Source organism: Sitophilus oryzae, unplaced genomic scaffold (genome assembly GCF_002938485.1).
Source record: "Sitophilus oryzae breed Bouriz unplaced genomic scaffold, Soryzae_2.0 scaffold_1067_pilon_pilon, whole genome shotgun sequence".
NCBI classification, from domain to species: domain Eukaryota; kingdom Metazoa; phylum Arthropoda; class Insecta; order Coleoptera; family Curculionidae; genus Sitophilus; species Sitophilus oryzae.
Window position 1 is genome coordinate 208,084 of NW_022145690.1, and position 21,656 is coordinate 229,739.

General features: G+C 31.6%; 1 protein-coding gene across 11 annotated transcripts in view; it reads right to left on the reverse strand.

The window, feature by feature from the left end:
• LOC115879249 (protein tramtrack, beta isoform-like) overlaps positions 1–21,656 on the reverse strand; it is a 200,474-nt gene that overhangs the window by 74,549 nt on the left and 104,269 nt on the right. For 2 of the 11 annotated variants that reach the window (XM_030896042.1, XM_030896034.1), the window contains exon 6: positions 19,652–19,679. The exons of 8 other annotated variants lie outside the window; for them this stretch is intronic. In XM_030896042.1, coding sequence (XP_030751902.1) covers positions 19,667–19,679 — 13 coding nt within the window. In that variant the 3' untranslated portion in view covers positions 19,652–19,666. Of the gene's footprint in view, positions 1–8,513; positions 8,659–14,188; positions 14,408–19,564; positions 19,680–21,656 lie in introns of those variants that run through there. One more of the 11 variants, XM_030895980.1, reaches the window with a different exon arrangement.

Here is a 21,656-nt window from a genome sequence, read left to right on the forward strand (position 1 = left end):
AATACTCGGTCATCCGAGTATTCATATCCTTGCTATGTCTCGAGTATTTTTGTCGATCCTCGAGCATTACTCGGCACGCAACTAACATCGGGTGTAGCGTACCGTCCTGGCTGCTCGCGACGATACAGGCGATTTACGATTTATGCTGAAACCTTCTATATAGAGGACAGAGGATAACCGTTTAATCACTTGCTCGCATATCGCTCGCTATAATAGTCGGTTTTCAGAGTAGTAACCTGGCATTTTTGAACAGAAATACATTACTTATTTTTGTCTTGTTTTGTTTAGATGGAATATATTAATTATAATATTTAAATTATAAAGATTTTTTCTCCATACTTTATATTTTAAGATTTATAGTTTTTTAACCATTGATATAATAATAAAATGTTTTTCTCTGTGTAATAGTTCAGAATTGAAACATTTGAAAATTCATAATACGTCAGTTTTCGACTTTCAAAATTCCATTTGACAAAACCACAGTTGTTTATTTGGGTTAAGGCTTTGGAGATTTTGCTTTACTTGCATTTTTAATTTTCAATTTACGTGTTTTCTTATAAAAAAAACCTTTGCTTGTAGTTGTACGTTGGGCGACTATATTCTGATGAAAGTATAATCGAAATTTAGTGTGATGGAACGTAGATATAAAGTATAAAAAAAATAACAATATTGTTGTATATTTTATTTCATTTCTTTTCAAACAGTTTTTAAAGCGACAGGTAACTCGTTGTAAGCCTTAAGGTTGTCGCCCACTAGACCGCTGCGCGACGCGGCGCTGGGAAGAGAATTTTTTCCGGCTGTGAAGGGACTGCGCCCACTATGGCGCGCTTTTGAAACGCGGCAACGCTATTTAGTTAGTCGAAGTGTTTTTTACTTACTGTAGTTTAGTTTTTAAAGCAATGAGTTCAAGTACGGACGAAAGCGTATTTTTGTGCTCTTCTAACAGAGGAAGAGGAGAAGAGGGGGGTGAGAAAGTTTGGCCTCATACGGTGATTAACAAAAAAGAAAAGAAGTTTGGAGAATTTTACCATCTTTTCCAGATTTAATAAAAGACAAAAATCATTTTTTCAGTATTACAAAATATAAAGGAAACATTTTACGCACTCCTCAATTGAGGGTTTAGAAGAAAAAACACCGGGTATATCTACTCCTCATATTTTTGCATAGAAGAGAGACAAATTATATTTTGATAATTCTTATTTATTCTGATGTATATTAGTCATGTGGTCAAAAAAACCCTGATCTTTTTATATATTTAGGTAATTAGAATTTAAAATTGGAGATTGTCACTTTGTTAAAAAGTGGAGATTACCAGTTTTGCCTCTACACCCCTCAATTATATTAAATCTTTGGTAGAAAGGCATTTCGTCCATCTGTCTCTAGTGAGGGAAGACTAGAAAAATATCATATTCCTTTATGAAAATCTGTTTGCCTAATTTACCTTTAAAAATACAATTCTGCCATTGATACATATCACTAGTTCCTAGTCAAAAAGCCAACTGAAAATCGAATGCAAAATTATTTCCCTTGTGAGTACGCTCACTGCAACGCGCCGAAACGCGGGAGACGGAAAAAGTTGCTAGATAAGTCTTCCGACTTCTTGACGGACATCGCGCGGCGCGCTTCTGCGCCGCGCGCTCTAATGTGCGTTGGTCCATTTAAATACATGGCAAGCAGACAAAAGAAATTTCTACATGGCGCCGCGCCGCGTCATATACCGCCGGTCCTGATGGGCGACAACCTTTAAGCTCGGCCTTAAGTAAAATTTAATTAGTTAATATTTTTCTATTATGAGGGTTCACTAGAGAAAGAGATTGAAAATCCGAAACAATCATCATTAACATTTTTTTTTTCGATTATTAGTTAAGCTGTGCCCAAACAATACAGTTGGTAAATTCAATTTTAAAACTGGATATTATGTCGCACAAAAACTTAATATATGCACAATAACACAATATTTGACAATACTACTACAATTTATTAGGTACTACAGTTTATTTTCGGTGAAAGTACGCTATTAAAAAGTAAAACAAAATATATTTTTTATCTCAATGACCGACCGCCGACAAATAAACAATAAATAACGAGCCCTTTTTAAAAAGCAGCACGTATTAGAATTACTTGGTTTCATTTGGCCTGAAAGTGAGCTGAAAGGTTGCCAGATTAGCCTCAAAGACGTAGTTAAAGAAACAAAACCAGCACAATTTAAAGCAAAACCTGTGAAAATTTTATTTCCCACATGAAATTATACAGGAACATTTTAAAAATTATTAAAAAAGTGTTTAAAATAATTAGTATTTATTTGTATAGTATTTTTTTTTAATTAGTATTTTATTTTTAACAACAGTGTGTTAAAAACAGCAAGCAAAATCACTCACACCCAGCGGCGAGTATTATTCAGGTTTCAAAATTTTATGACCGAGGATTCCTCGGATGATCATCCGATTATTGGAATCCTCGAGGATTGAATTCATCCGATTTTTCCCAACACTAATCCATGTTTAATTATTCGGCAGTGACAGTCAACTGACAAATATTGACCGCCGGCTAAATTTCTTGAAAAAATACTCAGGATTGTTTCAGAAAATGGGCCCACCGCAAAAACTTTGACATTATTTATTGAGTCGTTTTTTAAACTTTTGAAGCCACCCTAGCCAATGGGTGGGAATGCGAAAATCAGCATTTTATGCATATTTTTTAAATGCCTTCACTTTTTGCAGCGTTACATGTTTTTAATGAAAGTTACAATTTCTAATGAAAGCGCTAATTCATGAAACTGATGATCGTCAGGCGTAGATATTAAAAATCAAGGAACTGATTTATACATTCAAGTTCAAAAAACTGTTACTCAAAGAAGGAAAATGTGAAAGAAGGAAAATGTGATATGTTCCGATTAAAGAGGTTGCTGTAATCTATTCTAATATATAAAATCCTTCAGTGACTGACTCACTGATTAATCACGATCCCTGCTCAATCAACTCAACGTAAGAAGCTCAATTTTGGCATACAGGTTGATTCTAGGGTGTAGAGGTTCGACAAGAAGGGATTTTTCCAAGGGGGTGAAACCACCCCTCAAATATTACACTATTTTTTATTTAAAAAACGGTCAAGTTTCCGAAAAAAAACGCTTAAACACGTATATTTTATTTTGTTTTTTTACATATTTTAAGATTCTTTAAAAATGTATACAGGGTGTTTCGAAAAATCTGGATTGATTAATCACGATCCTGCTTAAAGCGTTTGACGTAAAAAGCTGATTTTTGGAAAACGGATTGACTTTAGGGTGTAGAGGTTCGATAAGAAGGGATTTTTCGAAACTCGAATTCTAAGGGGGTGAAACCACCCCTCAAATATTAGAATATTTTTTATTTTAAAACAGGTTAGTTTTTCGGAAAACTCTTAAACACGTATATTTGATTATGTTGTTTTAAACATTTTAAATTTTTTTAAAAATTTAAACAGCGTGTTTCATAAAATATGACCATTGAGTAATCGCGACTCTGCTTAAACGACGTTTAAAGCTAATTTTTGGCAAACGGATTGACTGTGGGATGTAGAGGTTCGATAAGGAGGGGTTTCTCAAATCTCAAATTCCAAGAGGAAAAGAAATTCCTCAAATATTAAAATATTTGTTATTTAAAAAAGTGTTAGTATTTCGGGAAAACTCTTGGACACGCATAATTTATTTTGTTTTTTACATATTTTGAAATTTTTTAAAAAATCATACAGGGTGTTCCAAAAACTTGGGTAATTGATTAACCACGATTCTGCTTAAACTGCTTGACATAAAAAGCTTATTTTTGGCAAACGGATTTTTCGAAAGTCAAATTCCAACGAGATGAAACTACCCCTCAAATATAACCAAGTTTTATAATAATATTGCCATTTTTTTCATATGCTGACATAAATGTGAGAAAATTTCATCCAGTTTGTATGTTAATGGAAAGTCTTGCTTTGCTTTATCATCACCATTACAAATGATTAATTCGGCGCAAACGAAGTCGCGGGTACACGCTAGTATGATAATAAAATTTTCAAACATTGGAAACATTGAAGATTCTACATCATGTTCCCTTCATGCACAAAAACAACAGCAACATTACTTTGTACCAAAACTTTATTGAAATTTAAGTTAAAAAGTTCTATTCTCACAATAATCGCACCCATAAAAGTAATATAACATATACATTTTTCAAACAATTGAAGGATTCAACCAAAAACAAAGTAAAGATTTATTTAAAGGTACCATAAAGTATAACACAAGAAAAGTTTATAAAATACAACGTACAATTTCACAACTCACTTGGTTATTATATTTGTATATGTTTATTTTTTAACTTTAAATGTTATTAATAATAAATGTTCATAAAATAGCATTTTTCAATTTTAATGAGCTTTATTTTTAACATTTTACATTAGTCATAAATTACTACATATTTTATGATAAACAGAAATATTCAAAATTAATCTCCATGATCATATTGGATTATTTTTTAATAATTCAGAACTAGTGATTTAAAATTTCCGGAAAAATCGAGTCATAGAAAAAAACGGGGTTTTTCCGGAAAAAAAACGAAAAAAAAAACAGAAAAATTGAAATTGTGTTAAAAGTCAGTGTAGAATACACTGTTCGGTTTTTATATGATTCAAAATAAAAAATATATAAATAATGCGTTCTTTCAAAATCATCGAACAACTAAATCATTTCCATAGATCCAGTGACGTACCGTGACTTTGAATTTTGAGATCAAAAACTGAAACAATAATTTGTCAAAAAAATCATATTACAGCTATATGTTTTATTTTGCATAAAAATGTTAACTAATAAGTTAGAATAATTATAATTCTTCCCTAACTAAGTGGTTTTATCGCTAAATTTAACTAAAGCTAAGTACAACACAAATCTGAAATACGTGGACTATTATAACAACAAATACATCGTAAAAGACTATTTTGGTAGTATTCTGAACGAGAATTCCAGTTAAACTTTTTAGAAAATAATTTAAAGGAAAAATGTTAATTCAGTTAATATTAATTTTTGTATACTGCTCAGATTTATCTGGTCTTCTATCATATATTTTGGAAATTAGAGAATTATCTGAAGATTTTCATGTAAAAATTGGCATTGATAGTGGTGGTGGATCACTTAAAGTTTGTCTGAATGTGCTCCCTGAAAATGATCCCGAATATTTCAAGAAATATAAAAGTGCTGGAATTAAAAACTATTCATAATTGGCTTAGGACCAAAGTTGTCTGAATCTTATGCTAACATTAAAATCCTCTTTGAGACGTTAGATCTGCAGTTCATATGTGGAATGTGTTCCTATACTTTTGCCGCTGACTTTAAGCTTATTATGATTCTCCTTGGTCTTCAGTCAAATTCATCCATTCACACTTGCCCATGGTGTGATGTAAATGTAAAGGAAATGGAAATTAAAGGATCATTCAGAACTATAAAAAGTATTACAGAAAATACAAATTTATGGCAACAATCTGGAGGAAATATAACAAAAGCCAAAGATTTTATTAAGCGTTTTTATTTGAAATATTTATTTTTGTATTTTTTAAACTGTTGTTCAATGAACCATATAAAAAGGGGCAATTATTTTTTAGAAAACTGTATAAACTTACCTTTCATCATTGGCGACGAAGAAACACCTGTCTTAAAGTATATTCCCCCTCTTTAGCTTCACCTTTTGTTAGGTGTGGTTCAAAAACTATTTGATTGTCTTGAATTGGAGAATACCAATGTTGCAACAGAATGGATAAAAAAAAAGCGGGATTGAAACTAGATCATTATGGAAAATGTAACGGAAATAACGCCAGACAACTTTTAAAGAAAGTGGATATTTTGAAGACGATATGCCCGGTAAAGAATCCTATTCAAAGTTTTAAGAAGCAAAAACCTAAACATTTTTTATTTAGGAAATAAATATATTGCAGTGTTTTCTGCATTCAATCAAGTAGTTTCGGGTTGTTTTGGTCAAGCACTAAACAAACATTTTGAACATGACATCGAACAATTTAGATTGGAAATACTCAACTTAAGGTAGTAAGATAACTCCAAAGATTCATGCAATTCTGCATCATGTGCCATAGTTTATAAAAGCAAATCATAGAGCTCTAGGATTTTACTCGGAACAAGCATCTGAGCAGGTTCATTTTTCCTTTAAATTATTTTCTAAAAAGTTTAACTTGAATCCTCGTTCAGAATGCTACCAAAATAGTCTTTTACGATGTATTTGTTGTTATAATAGTCCACGTATTTAAGATTGTGTTGTACTTAGCTTTAGATAAATTTAGCGATAAAACCACTTAGTTAGGGAAGAAATATAATTATTCTAACTTATTAGTTAACATTTTTATGCAAAATAAAACATATAGCTGTAATATGATTTTTTTGACAATTTATTTTTCAGTTTTTGGTCTCTAAATTCAAAGTCACGGTACGTCACTGGATCTATAGAAATGATTTAGTTGTTCGATGATTTTGAAAGAACGCATTAGGGCCATTAAAAAATTACTAATTTTACAATTTATATATTTTTTATTTTGAATCATATACCGAACAGTGAATAGTCTCATAAGGAAATTAGCCCATATAAGCCTCATAAAAACTTATTTTTTTTAAAATCATTATTAAGTAATTTTAATAAAAATTTTGATGAAAAATACACCCTACGTATCCTACGACACTGGAAATCCCCCGTCTGCACAATTGGTCCGCTCTGGGATTGGACCAAATGGCAGGTCTGTCAAATTTAGATGTAGGAGAAGTTGTGGCTAATCTGGCCCACTTCAGGACAGAAACAGGATTCTTCAGTCGAGATTAATTATGGAAAAGTGCCACTAGTACTCATCCAGTTATATGGTGAAAAGGTTTGTGTACATCACAGCCGCTTATGAAAATTGCCTCCCGAATTTTAAATGGGCCTCCATTCTCTGCCTCTTCAGAAAGAAATTGGTCCTTACATGGTTTTATACATACTAACAAAAGAAATAGATTGACACAGGATAAAGTTCAAAAGCTGGTTGCTATTCAATCTAGTTTAATGTGCTTAAATCTATGTGAAAATGGCAAATATGTACATGTATAATCCCAGACCATTTCCGCTTTTAGAACGGTCTGAAAACGTTGTGGATTTAATTCAAGATGAAGAAGAGGGTAATGTGCAGGTAGATTCAGATGCCGATGCTTACTCAGAAGCCGAAGACTCAGGATCGGACTCGGAGGAAGATCTTCATCTTAGTTTTTTTGCTAAATAATGTTTCTTACAGTTGAGGGTTGGAACCTTTGGTGTTACACAGCAAAATAAAACACTAAATCACCACAATACACCAAAACACTTTTACTTTTACACTGGGCGCGCGTTTCGCTAACCATGTTAGCATCATCAGCAGATGATTAGAAACTAATAGTAAACAGTTTATAATCATGGTTAGCGAAACGCGCGTCCAGTGTAAAAGTAAAAGTGTTTTGGTGTATTGTGGTGATTTAGTAAATAATGTTTCTGTATTTTGAAATTATAATTTAAGTTTGATTTTTAATATTTTTTTACATTTATTTTGTTTAAAAACTTGAAACCAAAGTTATTTTTATATTATAAGAAGAAAAATGTTATTTGATTTTGACTATGGACCCCACAAGAATGTATAATTTGGTTAATTTACGTTTATTTGTGTTTCTATAAATATAATTTGTTTTTCAATTGTTCCGTTTTTTTTTTCAATTTTTCCAAGGTATGTGAAAAAAACGGTAAAAACCCGTGTTTTTTTTCCCAATTTTTCCCGTTTTTTCCGAAGCGTTAAATCTATTCAGAACCATACAGTACTACTTTTTATCACACACAAGAGAGTGGATATAATACAAAAACCAAAAAATATATTTTTGATAGTTTAAGTTTTCCCATTAGGACGAAAGTGTCAAGAGAACTACCAAAATTGCATATGAACCATCTATTAAAGTACCGTATAATCGAAAAAAAACAGCGTCGAAGATGAATGACAATCGATAATTTTGGTGTGGTCAGTCTCTAGACGTCATCTACTAAAAATGAACTAACACTAATTACAGAAAGACTAAAAAAGAATAAAACGTTTCCAGACACACAAATCTATTTCAAAAAAAAATATTTTTCAGGAATTTTAAATTAGACCATTTAAAAATCATTTTTACTCAGTATAAAAATAAAATACAACCTGCTTAAAGCCAATTGGTAGAAAGCCCCATTAAAAGATTGAGAAGAGTACGAGCTAAGTAAATAACGTGTAAGGCTTGACCTTGCCAAAAGTATCATCGATTGTCATTCCCCAGCCATTTGACACCGTTTTTTTTTCGATTGTATGGTATGTAGAGAAACTACTCACATTGTTCAACAAAATTATAAAAATTGTTGTGGATATACCAGTGGTGTCATCATGAGATTAAAAAGTGTCTCAGACACCATCCAATATTCCCACCACTATACATGCGTTTTTTAAGAACAAATTCCTAAATAAAATAGTTTATATTTGATTTAGAAATATGCTCCATAGAAAATTTAACAAAAAATATCAACTAACTATTCTGTCGTTCATTTTGTTTCTATTTCGCGTCTCCATCGATTCATTTTGTGTCTAATACTTTCAAACGGAGTTTCACTGGCAGCAGTGGGATACCTGGAAAGAAATTTTTTCAAACTAATGTTGCTTTTTGTCATCATTCAATTCTCTCCTTTGAATACTAAGTACGCAGGTTGCCTTTTAAGTTTTTACAAAAAGTGAAACAGAAATGAACAAGTTCGAAACAAAGTGTTTTATTGCTTTTCGAAATATTCGCCCTTAAGATCTATACATTTTTCAATACGCTCAAACCAATTCTGGAAACATTTTTTCCACTGTGAAGCTGATATCGTAGAGACATGGTTTTGAAGTCTTCAACAGCTTCTTGAGGTGATAAAAATCGCTGTTCGTGCATCTTTTTTGGCAATGGAGAACAAGAAAAGGTCATTAGGTGATAAATCGAGTGAAGACGGACAATGGGAGACATTAATTCGATGTTTTTCTCCTTCAAATATTCAGTTGTTTGACGTGCTTTATAGGAGCCGGCATCGTCGTGATGAAGAATAATGCGACGTTTTTTTTTTCTTATTTCATCGAAGACAGTTCGGAAACAAATTGTTGTACAGGGTGGCGCCTCTCATACGCCACGGAAGCTCCAAGGAGAACGGTAGTTTATATCGAAATGAAATTTTGGCGGAATATGTAGGTTCACTGAAAGCATTTTATAAAAATATATAGAATTATACAGGGTGTCTCCAAAAAAAGTTACACATCAAAGTTGTGTTTTTTTCTAATGGAACATCCTATATATTAATTGATTTCGGATTCTAGGAAAAAGATAAAGGTGAGTTTTATTGAAGAAGCATATACCTAAAATCTAAGGATTTTGACATATTTCACATTTTGTGAAAATAAAGAGTAAATTTTAAATTTAGATAACAGCTACCTAAATTTTAGTTGACCTTGTATAGCCTAATATTTAATTACAGTAAACATTGTATGTTAAACCAAATTGAAATTTGACCCGAAAAGTTATACAGGGTGAGACAAAATTAATATGGAACATTGGACACTTTTAAAAGCAAGTTACTCCTTTATTTTAAATAGAACACCCAGTATATTTTCCGGTGTTCAATGGGGAATTTATATATCTTTAAAATATTATTAAGGTTGCCTACCCCTCAGACAAAGATTTCCCAGATATTTTAATTTTTATGATTTTGCGTCAGTAAATCTTTAATATTTGAAAAAATCTAGGTGGTTGTGTGATATAACTTTTGTTAATTTAACAAGAATTAAAGATTGTAGAGTAAAATACATAAGGGTAATAAAAAGATACGCGTTTAAAACATATTTAGTTATTACAGAATTGAAATAGATATAAACCTATAATTATGCGACAAAAATTAGCTAGATGAAATCAAATGCTCAAAATGCTTCCCTTCCTGTTTACTGCATAAAATGATTGTCTTTTCAAAAGGATCTTTTCATTTTAAAAGGCATTATGTGGAGTTCTACCTCGAAAATCAGCTACAATAATTTCTCTCATGTTGTCTACACTAGTTGGTCGAGTTTTGTAAACACTGTCTTTAACATATCCCCATAAAAAAACAGACTAGATAAAATCAAGAGCATTTAAGTATTCTCTTAATTGGTGAATGCACACTGCATTCACCAACTAAGAGAATCATATCAATTCTCTCTGATGTAAAATAAGTTTGCAATTTCAGCAAATTTCTGAGAAATTTTTTTGTTTTAACTGACACAAAATGATAACTAGTTGTTAAAGTTGGACTAATTAGACAGCTATATTGAAGTAACGTCAGACATATCACAGCCACCTAGATTTTATCAAATAATCTACTCAGATCAAATAATGTAAATAAAAATATCTAGGAAAATCTTTGTTTGAGGGGTAGACAACATTAATAGTATTTTGAAGAGACATGAATTCTCCATTGAATATCGGAATAATATACTGGGTGTTCCATTTAAAATAAGAGAGTAACATGCTTTTAAATGTGACCAATGTTCAATATTAATTTTGTCTCACCCTGTATAACTTTTTGGATCAAGTTTTAATTTGATTTAAAGTACTATAGTTAATTTAACTACATATTAGGCTATACCGGGTAAATTCTAATTTAGGTAGCTTTTATTGTAATTTAAAAATTGTTCTTTATTTCTAGAAAATGTTAAATATGTCAAAAACCTTACATTTTAGACATATACTTCTCTTATAAAACTCACCTTTATTTTTTGCCCAGAATCCAAAAATCAATTAATATATAGGGTGTTCCATTAGAGAAAACACAACTTTGATATGTAACTTTTTTGGGGACACCCTGTAGAACTCTCTATATTTTTAAAAAGTGCTCTGAATTAACCTACATATGCTCACACAATTTCATTTCAATACAAACTGTCGTTCTCCTTGGAGCCTCCGCGGCGTATGAGAGGCGCTACCCTGTATACCATTTGGCATTAACAGTTCTTCGATCCTCTGATGGAATGGTTTCGACGTGTCCAGTACAACCGAAGAAACAAACGATTGCAAAAACTTAAAAGGCAACCTACGTAAAATATAATAGACCATAGGTACTCCTATTTCTTTCAGACAAAGAAACAGAATAAGTGTAAGAAATAAAAGCGTCACTAGATTTTTTGATTAAGTTTTTCATCCCCAGAACGCCAAACCACATAGGATAATACTTGAACAATCAATTTTGTTATTTCTAATTATGTACGACACCATTTATAGAGTTTATACAAATGATGAATACCTGTGACAGCTGACAGCAACAGTCTCAAGACGAACATCGAAATTAAACCGTCAAAATGGTTCTAACCAGATAGAAGACAATTTGATTGGATATCTTCAAAATAGACAAAAGAACTGCCGCAACACCTTCAGAATATCAAACACAATTCTTTTAATACAATACTATGCAAAAAAAGGAACCTCAGATATCAAGGATATAGCAAAGAATTACACATGTAAAAAAAACATAAAAAAAATCAGGAAAATAGCCAAACATTATAAAGTACTAAACTTTAGAACGAGTTACCAAAAGAAGCCCCGAAACCACGAAACAAGATCTTTATGTAAATGCGGTGAATCCTATATTAGAAAGACAAAACCTCCTCTAAATGTACGACTTAAAGAACTTAAAAAAAATTACAAAGAGATAAAAGAATGAATAAGCAGCACAATATGAAATAGTCCGGAGCCATTTTTATATCAAGCAACAATAACAACTCTAACGATCCAACTATGAAAATACCTACAATATGAAAACTACTTATCAAATGTACCAATATGCCGGCGTTCTAAAAAATACAAAAAACTAAAACGTTCTTCTTAAATCCTAATATGGAAATATTTACGATATGGCACCACTTATAAACGAAGACACCAAAGCAGGCATACTCAGTGGACCAAGTCATGCTTGGCTGCACCCAACTTTTTCACGGATGAATGCCTTGCTCTAGTATACAGGGTGTCCCAGGCTAAGCGTTCTAAAGAACTACAAGATCTAGATCGGAGATTTTTCGCACATCACTGTTTCACAATGAGATCTATCAATTAAAAATATTTTCAATATGGCGGCACTTCCGGAAATACCGTAAGTTGAAAGTTACTTTATTTTAAATGGGTACCCCCATTTTTTATTATACAGTATTTAAATTCTCTGGAAAATTTTATGAATTTTGATATCAACTCTATACTTAACATTAACCGTTTTTGAGAAAAAAAAAATTCAAAATCTTTGTAGGAGATAAACTGTTTTTTCACCAAGACAATTCAAGTTGCCACACAGCACAAAATATTCATTGAGTTTTTAGTGCAAGAAAACATCAAATTCTTGGACCATCCTCCATACAGTCCTGGCCTAAGTCTTAACCACTTTTTTACTTAAAATTAAGAATTAACTTCGTTGTCAAAGGCTCCAATACCTAAAAGATGCAGTCCGCGCCATAAAAAACGCAATTTTGAAGGTACCAACAAGCGAGTGGAACAGCTTTCAAAATTGGTTCCAACGGATGCAAAAATTAATTCTCTTCGTGAAGGATACTTCGACAAACAATAGTATTTAAAAGCTATCTACTATTTTTATATACCTCTATATGAAAAATGGAAAAGACAACTCTCGTATGAACATTACATGTTGCAAAATCAAAGAGACGTATGGACGTTAGACTCAAAGAACATCAAATCTGAGAGAGAATACAAAAACAGGTATATCCGAGCACATGTGATACAAAAAATACAATTATTAGCATATTGAGTATTAAGAAAAGTATTCCATCATAAAAAGAAAAAGTTTAAAAAAAGAAGCTACACAAGAGGAATAGGTAACAGTTGAGGGTTGGAACCTTTGGTGTTACACAGCAAAATAAACACTAAATCACCACAATACACCAAAACACTTTTACTTTTACACTGGACGCGCGTTTCGCTAACCATGTTAGCATCATCAGCAGATGATTATAAACTCTACTATAAAACAGTTTATAATCATCTGTTGATGATGCTAACATGGTTAGCGAAACGCGCGTCCAGTGTAAAAGTAAAAGTGTTTTGGTGTATTGTGGTGATTTAGTGTTTATTTTGAGGAATATGTATTTAAATTTATAAGGTGTCAGTGACCCAATTAACGCCATATTAAAGTTTAACCCGTAGTCTCTTAAATATTCTTCAAAATGGTTTCAATTTTGGTAATTATTTTCTGTAGGTATATTAGAAGACAAGGTTAGTTAAAATTTTGGTTTGTTTTCCCTTAAATTGGTGAAAAAATATATATATTCAGTTGCAATTGGCCCTATCAAGAACACCTTGTCCCAAATAACGCCAGTTGTAATTTCGATGAAGAAAAACTCACCAGAAGTATATAAAAGTTTTGTTTTTCTTAAATTTCAGAATAAAAAAATGTATAATACCTAATAATCTAAAAAATTCAATAACACGAGTTAGTAAACTAACATTCATATTCGAAACAAACAAATGAAAAGTTCACATTCCTCGTGGGTGTAACGATTGTATACAACACAAAGACGCATGTCGATGACATAATCTTCTTGATAAATGAAGCCATATCAACTTTCTGAAATATTTTTTTTTCATTTAATTCCGTATAGTTCCTAATAACGCCAGTGGAAGATTTTTTTTCACTGGCGTTATTAGGTGCATATGATTTAAAAAGATCTGTTATTGATTTTATCCCCAATCAATTCCCCTGTTTTCATCAAAACTATTATATAGTAATGTTGCGAACTTACGCGAGGGTACTTTCATGTCACTAAACAGAATTTTATAGGTTATTAAATAGAAACAATCTTACATTGAAAACCGCAGTTTTCACGTTATTTTTATCGACAAAATAATGAAACAAACGTAGCGACATCTCTTGAGTGAAAAGAAAAGATTTATATATATCTGGTTATTTTCCCTGATATAAATCTACAAAATTGTGATGTACAGTTTTTTACAATTTTACTAGAATCGCCAAAAATGGCGGATGGCGTAATTGGGAACCTGGCGTTAATTGGGTCACTGACCTTGTGTTAACTTCAGCACTTAGTTCTAGGTAGAATCAATAAAAATTGTATAGTTTTACTTAATCTGTGGACTATGGATATTACTTACACTTCTGCCAACGTTTGATACACAGCTCTGCTAGGAACGGTGGGGTTCTTCAACATAACCTCTTTCAGTTCTCTCATAAAAACGATCTTTTCTTCGGCCGCAAAATCGGGAGGATGATTGTGAGATTTCTTCACTTTGATATCCTGTATCGAACCGTCATAGGGAATTATAGCCCTGGCGTGACAGCCCAGCCTTTTATATTCCAGACATCGAAGATAGCTGTAAGGAACAAAAATAACTTGTGATGGAATGAAAAGGATGTCAGAGTAGGCAAAGGAGTAATATTTTGTTTCGAGCTTTGCTATGTCTATCGAAAAAAATCTTAAAGGAACGAATAATAATTAAGGGTGACTTATTTTAAATATTTGTTAACGCAATAAAAAAGTTTACGCAATTAAAAAAAAAATCTGGTTCGTGATTTATACAGGAATATTTTTTGTAAAATATGCGGTATGTGAAATATACACAGTGATTCAAACATACGTATTTTTAAACAAAATTTTTATAGTTCAATAGATTTGCCATTAAATTCCCATTCCAAAAATACAAAAATGTGATATTATACAGGGTCTTAAATAAGTGCAAATATTTTTACTGCTGGTAGATCTCGATAAAAGAAACATAATACCGTATGATCGAATAAAAACGGCGTCAGCGATGGCTATGAAACGAAGATCGCTGTCATTTTATATGTAAAATTATATGGGATATATCATCGATCGTCATTTCCAAGCCAACGGGACGCCATTTTTTTTCGATCATACGGTATTTTCTCTACAGTGTTTCAAATAACTCCAAAATAACCGAGTTATTGTAGTTCAAAAATTTTAAAATATATGATTTTTTGGTTAAATTTTGAAAACCACTGGATTTTTCTAGTTTTTTCTTTTTTGCATATTTAATCTTCTACCTATGTTGCCATTAACTCACAACTCTATCTATGTTTAATTCCGAAATCCCAATAATAAATCCCGAGATCCTGAAAATCTCGAAAATTTTAAGTGCCTAATCTAAAATTATGATTCGACTTTAACATCATATTTAATTTATACTCAGCAGAACGTCAATATATCTATCTCCTTTCGCATTTTCTTTTTGATATATGTATCTGCATTATTATTAAGTATTTCTTTAGATTAAATTTCTCATTCTGATATCACATCTGTCAATCCCAGAATTTAAACCTATAATCCGGGGAGTTCAAAACGGGATCCCGAATCAAGATATTATGTTTTTTTAACTTACATCTAAAAAAAATGAACACAACATTAACATTTTTTTCACAAAATTCCAAATTTCCAATCTTTTCCGCGAAAAAATCCTCATAGACGTGTTTCTGGAATCGAAATATACTACCCCGAAAAATATTTGCACTTATTTAAGACTGGCTCTGTATGGTGGGTTTTAAAATATTGACAATTTTTTAGACTAAATATTCTGCACATTTATAGCTCTGCCAAAATAATATATGTAATGCCGAATTACTTATATTTTTTAATTTGGAAATATTTTATAATAATAGTCTTTTCAATTCTAGGTTAGGGATGGATTTTTTTCAGATATATCGATAACTATCGATAGCTATCGATATGTCGAATAAATTATTATTTTATTTATTCAATATATTGTTATTCTCATTGCTCACCCATTGAGGTGACTTCAAAGTTTATCAATGTATCACATATCATTGTATTGGCACAGGTATTGATAGCATTTTCATTAGTATCGGTTATTGACAACTACGTATATATTAATTTATCGAAATTTATTTTTGTGGGTATACCTTTCGAAACTGTTATATAAAATAATATTTTTATTCAAAGAAAATTAGGTATATTTTCCTTAAAAGTTTTCCTTAAAATTTCATAAAATCACTTGGTATATTAGATACCTACTTACGATTAGGGATATATTTTATATATATAGGTGAGTTAAGAATTAAGATAGACAATAATTAGTTAAGAGTCTATTACGCTGTACAGGGTGGGTCAAATTCGACGCTTTTAAATGGAAACACCCTTTTCTATAGGAGATAGACAAAAACTAATATCAGTATCTGGAGCTCAATTTTTGTCAAAAATATGATGGTGAAAACCGCATATGAGAGATGCAGAATTTTATAACAATTTAAAATATATTTAACCAGCATCAACACATTTAAACGATATCTAATAACAATAAAAATAAAAGCAAACCAAGACATGAGATTTTGCTACAGGTGTTCGACATATCGACCGTCTTCTGTTATGGGCAGACGGGGCAGTTTTTGAACATTTCTCGCGGAATCATTAACTCAGTGGGGGTGAAAGATACCCTCTCATAACTGCTAAGTATTTCTAATTCTTGTCTAGATTATACGGAAGAATAAGGAACCTTTATTCTTCCTCAAATATATCCATAGGATTAGATCCACGGGCAATAAGTCAGGCGGCCTCGACTATTCAATTATTCTTGAAATTGACAGCAAACATTTGCTGATAACTTCAGCGTCCAGAGGCGGTGCGTCGTCTTGCTGGAAAAATATGTTTTCGAGTTCCATTAAGGGCATATCATCAATAAGGGGTCCAAAGCCTTCTAATTAAAAGTGGCGAACTTTTAAAAGTTCTGTATTTCGAAGGGAATAACAAAATATCAAGTGTGCTATATTTTTGGAAAGGCAATTCTAAATTATTTTCAGTTAATTAAAAATATACAGGGGGTCCCAAATAAAAAATCAATTTTTCTGTTGATAACTCTTAAATTATTAATTTTAAAAAAATTATACTTAAACCATTAAATTCTACGTAAAAAGGTGCTTTGGAAATGTTTTCATGGAAATACAAAATTTTCCATAGCAAAAAAGTTAAGCGATTTGATAAAAATGCACATTTTTGAAATATCAAGTGTGCTATATTTTTGGAAAGGCAATTCTAAATTATTTTCAGTTAATTAAAAATATACAGGTGGTCCCAAATAAAAAATCAATTTTTCTGTTGATAACTCTTAAATTATTAATTTTAAAAAAATTATACTTAAACCATTAAATTCTACGTAAAAAGGTGCTTTGGAAATGTTTTCATAGAAATACAAAATTTTCCATAGCAAAAAAGTTAAGCGATTTGATAAAAATGTACATTTTTGAAAAACACCCCGTAACTCCGAAACGGTAACAGATATTGATGTGCGGTTTCCACCATCAAGTTTTTGATGAAAATTGAGCTCCAGACACCGATATTAGTTTTCGTCTATCTCCTATAGAAAAGGGTGTTTCCCTTTAAAAGCGTCGAATTTGACCCACCCTGTACACACAATAGATCTGTAAGGTCGCAGTGATTAACTCCCGTCCTAAACATTATTCTTCTAAAATTACGCTGTACTGTTCGGGTTGTTCTCAGGAGTCGGGTAAAGCGGGTGTGTGACCGAAGGAAATATATACAATATTTCAGAAATCTACCTAAGGCTTTAGGGCTCGAACTCACTGACGACCAGGTCGCAACGACCTGGCCGTCGGCTGGCCGGATGTATTGCGTTTTTAGCTGCGGACAGATGAATGACCAGTTTCAACAGAGTTGTCAAATCTAACGATTTTTTACGTTTTACCAATTAGAAAATATTGTTTCAGAAATGTTAAAATATCCGAGTTAACTAAAAAGCGAAGCTGCTATTCACAACAAACAAAAAGCATTGTGTACGCCGACCGACAAAAAGGGAGATATTCTGTTTCTTTTTTCTACTGATATGGCGCCCTTATCGACTTTAGAAGTAAACATATTAGGGCCATCGTAAAAAAAGATCGTCAGACACTGGCTCTAAATATAAGCAGGTAGAAAGTTTAGCTTCCAGCTATTTCAATGTTTACAATATAACGAAGAATCTACAACAGTAATTACTTCTATTTTTATGAATGTTTAAGTTACTTTCTTATTTTTTTTCAAAATAATGTACCTAGTAGAAATATAGTCTAATGAACCCTGTTTGAAAAACGTTAAATTAAATATAATATTTAAAATACAGTTATCCTCCTTGTACATGACTACAATACAACTAAAAAAACTAATTTAATAAAAAAAACAAGTGGTTGTAGAAAAACTTTAAATATTATTTTTTTTATTTTTTAACATCGAAACTCGAATACATAATAAGTACAATAACAGGTATAACAACAAAGTATAATACCAAAGTATAATAACAACGTATAACAGGTATCATACCAACGATAAATAGAGTAGGTATGTCATATAAAAATGTTTTGAGTTTTTACTAGAATCGACCCTTGATAAAAAAAGGGATTAGATTTAAGTTTACCTTTGATCCAGTCTGTATACTATTTCTTTGGATTTTCTGCACGTGTGCAAAAACTACACTAAAACACTATATCTTATAGAAAATAAAATATTGTGCCTTGAATTTGAGGGATTTCATCTGAAAAATTATTAATTTGGAAGAAAACTGGCAACAAGCGGCAGAAAATAATAATATTTCCGTGCAGTCTTGTGGTACGCAACGACCAACGGCCGGCCAGGACGTTAGTGTGCGCTATATCATTTGATTTAATGGTTTTAGAGGTAGCTGCGGCCTGGCCGGTGCGACCTGGTCGTCAGTTTGTTCGAGCCCTTAGCCCAATCCTGTCGTGTTAAGCCACACCCAAAATTCCAAACACACGTGCTTGGATTAAGGCTTGATTAAGGTTTGCAGAGCTTCAGCATTTGCCATAAAATAGCGACCAATTTGTTACAAAACCATATAAATTATAAATCACCGTAATCACAAAACTTCAATCAATTTCCGTATTGTAACGGAATTTTAAATTATGTCTTTATTTTCGAGAAAATTTAGTCCAAAAATAATGAATATTTTGTTGATGTTTGACCATCAAAATATTAAAAATAAAGAAGTTGTCTAAAAATGTGCTACAATACGGATATAGTATAATGCTTTATCTTTAATTTCCTCCTTCATTTACGTAAAAATACCTGGCCAGTTTTACATAAAACGTTAGATGCCGAATGCTTATTTTGCTACTTTTTCGGACTAGAAAAATGAACTCTTAAGTCTTATCGATAACTGACGGTAATCCGATAATTATCGATACATCGATATAAGTTTAGTTATCGATCATTATCGACATATCAAACAAAATGTATCCATAGGTGAATTGCCCCCACAACCCATAGCATCGACGCATTGACAAACCGCATCAGCGCATAGTTAGTGTAAGGTTTTAGACAGTAGATTTTTTTTCTGTGTCAACATTGCCAGCATATTTTGTAAAAAACATTGGAATGAAAATTCCGAACCAGAAACGTGACATAGAGCAAAAAATAAATGGATTTTTTTACATAATAAAGCTGAATTAATGAGTTGAGTACTGAATATATTTGTAGAAAAGTGTCTTACATCATGGGAGGGTTTCCTTTAGTAATATTAACGTGAAATACGAATCCATCTACAATATACCGAGGCATATTTGGTTTTCTCTTGATTTTTTGTATTAAATCACTAGTGGCAAACTCTAAAAATAACGGAGATTGTTAATAAAACTGTTTTTCAAATAATAATTTCAAAAATTAAAGCTGTTGTATTTATAAAATAATGGAAATGAGTTCTATAAGACGAATTAGGCGCGATTCTCACTATAACGTACCGCCACCGTCACTTCGAGCCGTGGGCGTGGGCTTGCCACCGGTCATCACGGTAAATATTCTTAAATGACCAACAATGAACATATTCACACTACTCGTAACGTCGCTGTCGCATCGCGCGTCGTGGCAACGTTCACCTACAGTTTAATTGATGTTTTATGTCGAAAAGACGGCGATATTACAGTGACGGTACGTTATAGTGAAAATCGCGCATTACTCTCATTGAACATAGAGAGTCCATAATACAGGGTGGCGCACCTCATTCGCCTCGGTTGATTATACGAAAACGGAAAGATGTAGAAACAAAATATGTTATGGGTACATGTGGGAAGGTAATGTGCATAATTTAAAATTATTTTGAAATGTACAGGGTGTGTCAAAACTGAGATCAATACCAAAGTTATGTTTTTTCTTATGGAACACCCGGTATTTTATTTCATTTTTGGATTCTTGGACATAAAATAAGGCATTTATTATAAGGGTTTAATATGTTTAAAAGCTTTGGTTTTTGAGATATTTAAAGATATTTAATTATGCATGCTATAATAAAAACGTTTGTCAGCACCTCGTACATTACTTTTCAGAATTAATTCTTGTGCTGACTTTTAAGCCAGAAAAATAAACTTTACTAAAAAACTTAATTGCTTCCTTAAATGTATACAGGGATATTAAAAATTGCTGGTCTATTTTAAATATTTATTTTACATAAAAACTTCGTTATTTCAAATACAACACTCTGTATTTTTTTAAATAAGTCAAAGCAGATTTAAATGCTTTCAAACTGTATTTCCTATACCTATTTGGCTCAGATTTTGAATAAAAAGCGATTTTTCAATAAAATTGTAATCAAAATGGCTGGTGTCGCTATGGAAATTTTCTAGTGACACTCAGTAGCTATTTTCAAAATCGACATTAGTTTATTGATTTTATTTTAATATACAACAGGTTATTTTTATTTAATTTATCTACAATAAGGTTAATAAGTAAAGTATTTTTTATTTTATCAAGAAAAATGAAACAGTATCTGCCGAAGGAATGGATATGTTACTAGTGGTTTTATTTTGCGAGGACAATTGCTTGGGGGGGGGGGGTAGCCTTAAAAGTTAATGCTCAAAGATATCCAAATATGAATTTTGTGGACAAACGTTCCTTTGAAAAACAACTTTTCCTATTTCGCAGAGCTGGTAGTGTGGTAGGTTTATGAATATTAGGCAGAAACCTGTCGTTGGAAGTGAAGAAAATGAATTTGCCTTAATTGGTTCTTTTATAGAAAATCCAATATTTCTACAAGTCATCGTACCTAATATAAATCAAAAAGAACTACTTCTTTATTTTTCTTGATAAAATAATAAATACTTACTTATTAAACTATTGTAGGTAAATTAAATAAAAGTAAACTGTTATAAATTTAAATAAGGTCCATAAACTAATGTCGATTTTGAAAACATCTACTGTCACTAGCAAATTGCCATGGCGACACCAGCCATCTTGATTGCCGTTTTATTGAAAAATCGCTTTTTAGTCAAAATCTGAGCTAGATAGGTATAGGAAACCCTAATACAGTTTGAAAGAGCATTTAAATCTGCTTCGATTTATTTAAAAAAATACAGGGTGTTGTATTTGAAATAACAAAGTTTTTAGTTAAAATAAATATTTAAAATAGACCAGCAATTTTTGATACCCCTGTATACATTTAAGGAAGCAATATTTTTTTTAGTAAAGTTTATTTTCCTGGCTTCAAAGTCAGCACTAGAATTAACTCTGAAAAGTAATGTACAGGGTGTAGACAAACTTTTTTATTATATGCATATTTAAATATCTTTAAATATCTCAAAAACCAAAGCATT